The sequence below is a fragment of the Brachionichthys hirsutus genome, unplaced genomic scaffold, assembly GCF_040956055.1.
Source record: "Brachionichthys hirsutus isolate HB-005 unplaced genomic scaffold, CSIRO-AGI_Bhir_v1 contig_1318, whole genome shotgun sequence".
Taxonomy (NCBI): Eukaryota; Metazoa; Chordata; class Actinopteri; order Lophiiformes; family Brachionichthyidae; genus Brachionichthys; species Brachionichthys hirsutus.
Genome location: NW_027181163.1, coordinates 1 through 10,820, shown reverse-complemented (window position 1 = coordinate 10,820; position 10,820 = coordinate 1). Strand labels below are relative to the sequence as shown.

The 10,820-nt window shown below is 48.4% G+C and overlaps 1 protein-coding gene across 1 annotated transcript; it reads right to left on the bottom strand.

The window, feature by feature from the left end:
• Positions 1–963: 963 nt before the first annotated feature.
• Positions 964–9,504, bottom strand: LOC137917351 (alpha/beta hydrolase domain-containing protein 17B). The gene is made up of 4 exons (XM_068760133.1): positions 9,450–9,504; positions 7,999–8,476; positions 1,573–1,752; positions 964–1,183 (listed from the first exon to the last, which is right to left on the bottom strand). Exons 2-4 carry the CDS (start codon positions 8,463–8,465, stop codon positions 964–966), a joined length of 867 nt encoding a protein of 288 aa, XP_068616234.1. The 5' UTR covers positions 8,466–8,476; positions 9,450–9,504.
• Between the last annotated feature and the right edge of the window lie 1,316 nt (positions 9,505–10,820).

Here is a 10,820-nt window from a genome sequence, read left to right as displayed (position 1 = left end):
GAGGTCTTCGCACGGCGACATCTTCCTAGTGCACAGATTGTGAGCGAGGTCAGACGCAGCAGACGCACTAATCTAAATGCTTCTCTTTAGAAGTGCCACGCATTTTCATTTCCGACAACTTCCTGAACTTCAGTTGGATTGATTAACCCCCCCAAGATGGGCATTATCACAGATACACAATAATTAGGTTAATTATTCATACTAATAATTAATCTTCAGACTCGGGCTTTCTAACAGCCAAGGTGGATAAAAAACATATTCTGTTCTGAAGAGGATTGAAACTCTGAAGTGAGAGAATGCGAGGGACACAGCGCCTTCTCTCACGCCACGATCTGCCGACTGAGGCCCATCTCGCATCGGAGGTGTGATTTGAATGAAGTACGACGTTGTGTGTGTCTAAGTCTTCTGCGATAAACATTTGGCAACACTGGCACATCTAGATAATGCCGGTTAGTCTCGTAGAGTTCTTCAGTAACAGCTCACGTGGGTAAATATCATGTATAATAATAAAAATAAAAATAAAAACACACCGCCCTCGAAGTCAGAGGAAGATCAGCCGGAATAAAGAGCGTCTGATCCACTTCTGTTCCAGTCCAGTTTGTTGCAAGGCTAATCCCGGACGAAGGTCTCAGCTTGGAGCCGCGAACCAAGTCGAAAGGCAGCAAAAAATGCGACGCACAAACACGCGCACATCCACACAGGATGTCGTCTGTGCAGGTTTCCACTTCCTGCTTCGTCCACTTTGACGGTGGGCAATTTTTAAATGATCTGAATGCTAAGCAGAACTGTAAGGTCACACGGATCACACGGAGCAGCAGAAATAGGGGGGGGGGGGGGGGGTCCGTAATGAGCAAAGCAGTAGCACTCATCACACCACTTCTGTCTGTACACTCAAAAAAAAGAAAATGCTGTGCCCCTTTGTCCATCATTCTCTCCAGAACCCCCCCCCCCCATCCAGCTCCTCTACAAGTTGGCCAGCTCATGTGCAACAAACTGTTTGAGTCTCTCCAGGTACTGTCCGTAGAGCTCCACGTCATTGTGTCCCGCCCCCTCCACCCAGAGTGGTTCCACGGGCCGTTGGCAGCGTTCATACAGCGCCAGGCCGTGGGAGAAGTCGATGACCTCGTCCTCTGTACCGTGGATTACCAGGACGGGGGACGTCACCTTGGAAATCTTGTCGATGCTGTGGGATAATAGGAGAGGAAGGGATGGAGACAAACAGAAATATGAGACCCAGGCTGGGTTGTTTTAATCATAAATATATATTTTTTTTAATTACAATAAATGCTGAATATCCACAGAGGGGTGTCGTTTGACAAATGACCACCTGGGGGTGCTACTGAGACCAGCGCCATTTCCACACTGACTAGTGTGGTTGAGAAAAGCTTATAAGAAGTTCCAAGTTTGCTTTCACGCGTCTGTTCCCGACACAAACTCGTTTATTAAATGGCGTTTGTAAATGTTTGCGTTCTCTTGTTCATGCAAACATCTGTGCGAGCCTTTCTATGGCGGTTAGCCTGCATTGAGCCTGCATTTCACGCACGCCGTCTCTCTCTATACAGGGGAACTCACTTGGGGAAGGCGTCAAAGCAGAAGGTCTTCTTGGTGTCGGGGAAGGCCACCCTCATGCCCGACGTGAGCGGCGAGTGGAGGACGACTGCAGCGCTCTCGTAGCGGGAAGCCAGGTCCACGGAGGGCACGGTGCCAATGCTCTGGCCATACACGATGACGTTCTCTGGCCGGATGCCGTACCTGCGAGGAGGATACAGAAATATCTGAATATGGTGCTCTTGCCGATCATGAACAGGATATTTATACTTCCAGCAGCCACATTTAGCGTCCTTCTGTTGATTTCACTAAAAGCAGCTTGGCTGGCTAAACAGTGGATTCCATTGTTCGACACCAATTATAATGTTTTTCCTATGATGTGGAAAAAAAAAGCGTTTGTAATTCCTACATGGTCTCTGTGCGTGTTTTTTTTTTTTTTTTTTGATCAAACCCACTAAAAATAAATAAAATACAGCGACACAACCGATTAGTTGCTGCACATGCTGGTCCACAAGCAAACGCACCTGTGTGTTAACCGGGGCTTACTCGTGGCTCTAGTACGAGCTGAAACGTCACGTGAGTCAGTGAGTCAGTGATTGTACAGTCAGTCCGCTTCACGCTGGCACAGGAAGGAGGGAAACCGCCGTGGCTTTCTGGAGACCCTCGGGGCAGCCGGACAGAGAGGACCACCCACCGCCGCGGCCTCGAGACGGAGGCCGAGGGAACAAAAAGCAGAAACACAGCGAAAAGGGGACGCCAATAATGAATGGCAAGAGAGGGGGGGGGGGGGGGGGGGCATTCCGCAGCTGATTAACGGGAGGGACTGTGGCCCAATCCAGCAGCAAACAGGCAGTCAGCTGACAAGCTGAAACCCGGTCTGAGAACACTGCATCACTGTCCGCGGCGCCGGAGAGTGACGAGGCTGGTCCAAACGTTACACCCCCCCCCCCAAAAAAGAGACGCCGACCTTTCTGATGCGTCTGATTAGACAGAAATGGCATTTAACGACAGCTGTATTTTCAGACCTGCAAGTAAATCTTGCAATCCATCAGTTGCTGATATGACTCTAGTCTTGCCCCGCCCGGTTCGTCAGTGTTTCTCAGATCCTCATAAGCCTTGAGGAATTCGACCTTTAAAACTCAACGTGCCGTTTCTTATTCTGCTGGAGTGGCTGAGAGACATCCGCCTCTGGCACACGCAAAGAGGGACGGGCGCGGCCCAGGGGGGGGTTGTGGGATGGGACGGGCGTGGCCCAGCAGGGGATTAGCTTGCTAATGTAGCTGCTACACGGCATATAGCGAAGCTGTTGACAGAACTTTTATCAGGGAGACACTCGAGTAAAACTTTATCAGCTACCGTCATTTAATAGCGCTTATCTCCCGTTTATGCTGATGCCTTTCCAGGTTCTTAGGGACAGTCACGCCACTGAAGCCCGACCAATCACCGGACACGCGAACACACGCCCCAACACGGATGTCACCGCAATATCGTAGCTGAAGAAAAGGTCAATAACGCAGAGCGTAAACCGAAGGCGAAAGAATACGTCAATGTAAACACAGCTAGGCCTTCTGCAAACCCAGACAGGCCGGTCTCGCTGACACTTGGGTTGGGCGTTTGGACAAACACGCCGTTGAGCCCGTTGGTGGTAGATTTTATTTTTGGTTCATCGTTATTGTAGTGTGAAAGTAGCTGCTTGCAAAAGACTGAAGAAAAAACAGCATTTTCCAAAGTTTAGCTAATCGTAGTTTTATATTTAAAATACATTCTTGATATTTTATACGTTTATTTTCTTTTTAGACCAAATTAAAACTGAACTCTAACTGTCCATGGAGTCACTTTGCCATGGGGTTATTTTGAATTACTGGCTCTTCTCATCACACACACACACACACACACACACTCATTGCATACACATGGTACACACACCTGTACAAAAATCCCTTCAATCACCAGTTGTTGGAACTACATGCGAATGGGAAAACTTGCAACACATCCTGGCCTACATCTTTACACCAATGGTTTTGCTCAAGGACGTGCATAAACAGTGGATGATGCAGCGTGACCTTCCTCTGTAGGCCACTGTAGCCCGTCCTACTGTCCTGGCAGTGTTGGACAGACCGTCAATTTAGTGTCTCGACACAAATCCCATCCGCCCTCGTTCTCCTCTTGACTGTCCACCTCTTGCTCCATTAAGACCATATTTGGAGGCACATTGACTACCTTAGTGCACCATCTGCACTTGTGCAGGGGGCAGGGGGGGGGGATTCCTCTCGGACGCGCGCCAATGATTTGCCATTAGGTTCAGCACCATTTTTAACTCATCGCCTTCCGTTAATGCTCACCTTGACAGGAAACACTGAGACCTGCATTCAGGGTTCAACGACCACACAATTCCCAACAAGTGTATACAATCAGCAAACGCCATCAGCAAGTGCTTCCTGTTGCTGTTTTTTCCTGAAGGACAGTCAGGTGCCTGATTGGACTTCATCCATCTGTCCCAACACACACACAGAGCAGCCTTTGTGTAGGTGTGTACATTGATTTGTGACGAAATCGATTTTGAGTTTGAGCCAGGAAACCCTCATCTGGGACTAATTTCCTGTTTTAAGAATTCTAAAAAGTCCTTCAATAGCTGAAGAGATCAGCACCAGGACTTGGTTTTTGTGTGCTGGGATGTTATCTTGCCAAAAAATCTGAGATAAACAAAGCCCACACAGAGAGGACAGAGCGACGGATGGGACGAGACCCTTTCCTTTCCACCCCTCCCCACTTCCTTTTCGCAGCAGGGATAGTTGAACAACTCACAGAAACAGCGGCTCGCCTTCCCTTGTCCGCATTTGGGACTATTCATCGCCACTATTCAACGTCCGAGAAGACGAACAATGTATCGATTTCATAAAAGACTGGAGCAGGAAGTGGGTTGTTTTCCTGCTGGTTTTCATTGGCCGTGGTTCGGATAGACCTGCGTCTGATTGGAGATCGGTTGCCAGGCTACCAAGCGTATTTTAGTTGGCGTTCTAGTCGAGTCTCAAGATGACAGGTCTTGCCCGTCAACATTCCGACTCATCCACTCGATGACTCACCAGACTAGCGTCCTGCTCAGGTGAGGGGAGTGCCTCCTCCGCTGTGGCTGTACGAAAGAACAGGCGGAGGAGGAGCTAAGGTGGTTCGGTGGTTCGAGCGCCAACACAGCGGCAGCCCCCTTTGTCGTATGACTTTGATGTCAGCTGAACGCCACTGCGTGCACGGTCCGCCGGAGAAGCTGCGGAATTACGAGCAGAAAACCGGTGCATCCAAAGACCCCCCCCACCCCCCCGTCTGGCAGGGGGGGGGGGAGCGAAAGTAGAGAGCTGCTCCCCGAGTCGGGGTCGGGCGAGCGTGAGACACGCAGGAGGGATGTGACCCAACGCGAGGCGGCCAAGAGACGAACACAACCTAAGTCGAGTCACGTTCGGCAGAGTCGGCGTCCTTTCCAGTGCGTTGACAGGCAGACAGTTTTTCCCGTCAGAGACAGACGGATGAATCAAAAGGGGAAGGAATGAAAGTCATCACGCGCCGCTTTCAAGACTCACTGCCAAGACTCACTGCCACGAACGCCACGCTCATATTTAGTGCTAATAAACACCAGTGGCCATTGGTGAGACAGAATGGAGATGAAGAATCCTTAGATTTCATGTTAATCTCAGCATTCACGTAAAAGTTGTGCATCTGCTTTGCTTATGGGGGGGGGGGGGCAGAGAGAGGAACCGACACGGCGATAAAGGAAGTGGAGATTCTCAAAGTGTATCCTAAAAGCTAAAAGCAGATTTCACGTTGACGCCCGTCATTTGATTAAGCCAAATGAAAGTATGCAAAACACACTGAGGATGAGGAGGGCGACTTAGGGTTCATTTAAATAGTCAATTCTATTTATTTGGTTTGTAAGTAAATAACGTCCCGAGCAGGACGCGTTTGTGCCAGGCCCAATAATGGACGAGAGCCTCGCACGCATTACGTCGTGCTACTGCTCCCATTTCTATCCCCGTGGCAGCCGCTCTGTCAACGCCAACGATCAATGTGTTTAACCATTTAAATTCTGTTCAGTAACGAGTTACTTTCCACGGCAGGAGGAGACGAGAGCGGCTGAATCTGTGCCTTTTAAAACCCGACAGGCAGCGTGATTACAGCTGGGAGAGTACAAAAGAAAGCACCGCCGGGGGGGGGGGGAATCCAACAAGCACTCAGTCATACGGGGCTTTTTTGCTGCGAGATCACCTGATCATGAACACCTGCTTAACCGCCAAAGACATTCAATGCAGTATCAGTGCCTGACAGCAAAAATACATTCGGTAGTAGTTCAGTTGTATTTAACTTATTTAGACGCTTAGACTGCGGAATTAAACTACAGGTTACTGAAACAAAAGTGACCGGTGATGACCGGTTTCAGACAGTAAATGCAGTCAAATACAAAACCACATAAAAAAAATAAAACTTCGCCACCACCGGCCCCGCCCACCCAGACAGAAAGAGCGGATGCGTCTGAGCGTCTGCCTCCATCAGGAGATTCACTAGTGCGCTCATAAATGATGCATCCGAGCCGGAAAACAATAAGTCATCCGCGTATAAAATGAAAGCACGCGGGTCAGAAGGGCTCGCCGATGCTTCTTCTCTTCATTCCCCTCGTGATCCCGTTCATCTTTGCGACTAGAGCTTTGAGAGCGCGGCAGAAAGGCAGCTTTCTCCTGGCGTCCTTCCCGTCTGTACGCAGGGCCTTTGTGATCGAGCGTTTCCCTTCCTTGCCGGCTGCTCTTTCTGCAGGACATTTTACAAGGCTGGTCGTTACAGGCTGTGATGTGGTGGAGGGCGTAAAAAGGTACAAGAGATTTACACACGATTGAATCTCCGCAGTGCCGACGCCCTCACCACCCGCCGCAGGAGAGAGCACACACCCAACCCCCCCCCGGCGCCGACGCTGCACGGAGGCCGAGTTGGTCCATTTAAGACGCTTCCTCCTCAAGCCTTTCTAGTTTTCCTTTTGCTAAACGTCCCCGCTGAGGCTGGGAAGTAGCGTTAGCTAAGAAGAGGTTGAATGCTAATGTGAATGGGAGCCGATTGGTTAGCATCTTGATTATCATTCCAGATCATCAATAAGCATTAATGAACGTGTACGGTTTATCAGCTGGGAGGGGGGGGGGCAACAGATGCAGATCTCAAGTCAGCCGAGGTCGAATGTCAGCCAATGAGCATCTTCTTTCATTATTATGATATTTACCGCATTGGCCCGAATGGAACACGACCCCGGATATAATACGACCCCCTCTTTTTCAAGGCTCAAGTTTGAGAAAATACTTTTTGAACACCAAATTCAATTTTTATACAGAAAATAATTACAGTACATCTGAAACAAATGATTATAACAATAAATTCGAGAGAAAAAGCATGTTATTTTGCCACATTCAAATCATGCAAAAACTGTCTCACATCTTAATATCTGAACGTTTAAATATGTGAACTAGAGTGCAATCACATTTGTAAATGAATGGCTTCTGGTTTTTAAAATGTAAATAAACCAATCTACTATGATAAAACAACAAAATTGCAATAACTGCATGAACCATCAAAGTGAAGTCTAACTGGGGAGATCGTTGTTCTCCAGCGCCTCCAGGGTTAACTTCCAGACTTCTCGCTTGGGACGAAGGCTGAAGCGCAGCAACACAAGATGGACGCCGGCCAGACGTGCTGAATCACTGAAGCTGCTTTATTTTACTTGCACTGTTAAACAAAACTCTGTTTCCTCCTATCGCTCGCATATCTCTGTCTCCTAGTTCTCTCTGTTGCTGCTTGCTCACTCTCTCTCTTTCTCTCTCACACACTCACTCGCTCCGGCGGGACACGCCCCAGCTGGACACGTGCACACACACACATCCACACAGACACATCTCACAACATATGAATAAGGAAAAACATCGCAATAAAATAATGATAGGCGTTTGCTTTGGCCTGGGGAGTTCAGTTCACCATTCGTTGTAACGATATCTGGCGCCAACTAGCGTTCAGAATGGGTATAATGTCTAGACCCCGAATATAACACGACCCGACTTTTTCAGCTTAATCTCAATGCAAAAATCATCGTGTTATATTCGGGCCAATACGGTATGTACTTTCTGAGCTGGGATGAAAATATTTCAGAGTACTAGTCAGACTAAAACGCCGGCCTCCCTGCACCAGGAAGTGTTTACTATGTTTGCCTCCCCCATCACGAGTGGATTTCAGGAGTTCGTGCATTTGAGGGAAATCTGATTGGCCCCCTAACAAAGGTCATCAGACTCCGCATTCTTCTGACTGTTTGTCGAACCTCTTCGCTCCCAGTTTCGGGTCTGCTCAATCGCAATTTATTGTAATATTAGTCCTGCTTCCCCCCCCCCGTTAGCCCCCCTCCTCACTCAATCCATCGCCACGTCTTCTTCTTACCGTGACCGGAGCGCCTGCCAGGCGGCGTCCACGTCGGCGTACAGGTTTTTCTCTGAAGGCTTCCCAGAGCTGGCGCCGTACCCCGAGTAGTCGTAGGAGAAGACGTTGCAGTTGATGCGCGAGCCCAGACCGATGTAGAAGCTGCTCATTTGTCCCAGGTCCACCGCGTTCCCGTGGGAGAATAAGAGCGTGTACCGGGCGCTGGGGGAGCAGCGGACAAACATGCAGGCGATGCGGTTCCCTCTGGAGGTGCGCGCCATGAAACACTCGATGGCGTCCTTCTCGCGGGACGAGTACTGCCAGTCGGCGCGCTCCGAGAGGTGGAGCGTCCATCGGCTGCCGCTGTCGTCACACATGAGGCTGTAGGTGGGCTCGGGGGGCAGGAAGGCCAGCTTGGAGGCGATCTTGCTGGGACACGGTGGGCAGCAGAACAGGCAGCACAGCTCGCTGATGGATAAGTGGTGCATCCTCAAAAACGCTGCAGGAGGAAGGGCGGGCAAGGGTTAACTGTACGCCTGTGGGAACTGGGGATAAGATGATAATTAAAAATGAAGATCACAAGACCCAAATCCTGTAACACAGCCGTCTTAAGTGAATTACTATGTCCCCGTCTTTGTCACATGATAAAGCAGGGGACTACCCAGTGGCTTTCAGGCAGCGACTTAAAAAGCTTCCTCGTTTCACCACGCCCCCCCCCCCCCCCCGAGGATGCTTTAAGACATCCCCGGCGCTTTGGGACTACAGCAGCTCTGGAGATTGGCTTTGAAATTTGACTCTACATAACTGCACATTCCCTCGAATAGGCCGAAGACCGAGTTTCCCATAAGGGAGCTACACATAAATCACACTTTTGCAGCTTTGCAGGTGCACCTTCAATGTTTGTGCAAATAAGTTATGAATTCACAATTCTCTCTTCTTTACAGGTCCTATTTGTAGAAAAGCAATTCCAGCGGCAGAGCATCTTCTCCTATTCGGTGTTCCTGGGAAATAATCTCCCCCCCCCCCCCCCCCCCACACACACACACACACACACACACACACACACACGTTTGTAATAGCCCCTTTGTCCTCCTGAGAAGTTTCAAAGTAAAAGTGATGAACCAGATGTGATATCTTCCAATTCCATATAAAAGAAGACTAAAGAAAATGGATCAACTTAATGAGGTGCGTGGTATTTATAGCCACTTGTGGTCTATAATTGCCACTTTTTGAAGGATGCTGTGGAATCCAAAGGGGGGGGGGCAGTCGGGTTCCCTTATTCCCTAAAATAGCCCATAATGCCAAGCCTTGGAGACAGAACGGTGCCTCCGTGATTTACTGTAAAATGGTGGTGCAAGCAGTTCAGCGAGATTCTGGTTATAAATACAATTTAATGCCAAATAAATGAGATGGGCTAATTAACCACGCACACGGTGCGTGCGCGCGTGTTCTCAATGGAGACGGGGCATTACCTGGACGGCAGATCCGGGGTCCTTCTTTGTTTCGTTCTTTTAATTTCGAGGTGCCAATGTCGCCGCAGTCAGGTGTTATCGATAAACCGAGCCTACCAATGATCTTCTTCTCGATGCCAGGAGATCGATAAGGCAAACATCGGTCAGATTGATCCTCTTGTCAACGCAACTGTGAGAAAAACTACCAGATGCGTCCTTTTCCCTCCGCTCGGCTTTGTCAATATATGCTCCTGAATGATAACGAGATCGATTAATTAAAAAAACCGACGCCCCGGAGCTCAGCAGCGACATGGATCGATCTTTAAAAAGGAACAGAACGAACTTAAAATCTCCGCACACGTCCTGAAACAGTCCTCGGTGGTATCGCTCGCTTCCGAACGTCGTTCTGATTGTTATTTTAGCGTCCAAAACGACATGAGATGATTGACGGCGCCATGGCGCAATAGCGCATGAATTGTTGAAAGGAATCCACCAATGGCAAACGAGTTCTTTACATTTATGGGCGGGACCTCTCAGTGTTGACTTCATCTATTGATTGACATACACGGGAACGAATTGGAGATTACTATTGTGAGACAAGACCAATCAGTAACGAGGGATGTGGTTTCTTTCCTTTTTTAACGTGCACGTGACGTCATTGAACTTTAAATATTGGTAACTTATTAAACCCATTCGCAATGTTAGAAAGCACTGGCGTTTATTTATATTTGTTATTGCAACAAACAATTCTCTACCGTGGTTTATTTTAATCACTTTAAAAAATAAAACAGTTTGACCTCGATGACGTTGCATGGCGCGTGCGCACTCCTTCCGGGTTAGTGCTCAGTCCGCTCCATTCATGTGAGGGCTCTGTAAGAGCTAACAAAAAAAAATCACTTTAAAGAAATATGAGTTCTCAGAAAGGTAATGTGTCCCGCTCGCGAGGTCAGAAGCATCAAAATGCGGTTGCCTTCAAAAACGACAAGTACGGAGCGACGGTACAAGTCAAGGTATGTTAGCTTTGCCTTTAGCCTCACGTTAGCTTTGCCTTTAGCCTCACGTTAGCCGCCTCGGAGCTAATCTGAACGCTCGGCCGTGTTTTCTCTTTAAATTATGCCACACACACACACACACACACTTTTCTGTTTTGATTGTAGAAGGCAAACTCAAAGATTCACGATGGGCTTTGTCAACACTGCAAGGACGTTCTAGAGTGGAAAGTAAAGTATAGCAAATACAAGTCTCTAACGCAACCCCGGAAATGGTGAGTAAAATGACATTATTACAATAGAAGCGTCTTTGCGGTGCAGTTTCTGATGTGTAAATCTCATTTAATCTGATTTCTAAATAAATGAATTACTTTTAGTTTTGACTCGTGATTAATCATCAAAA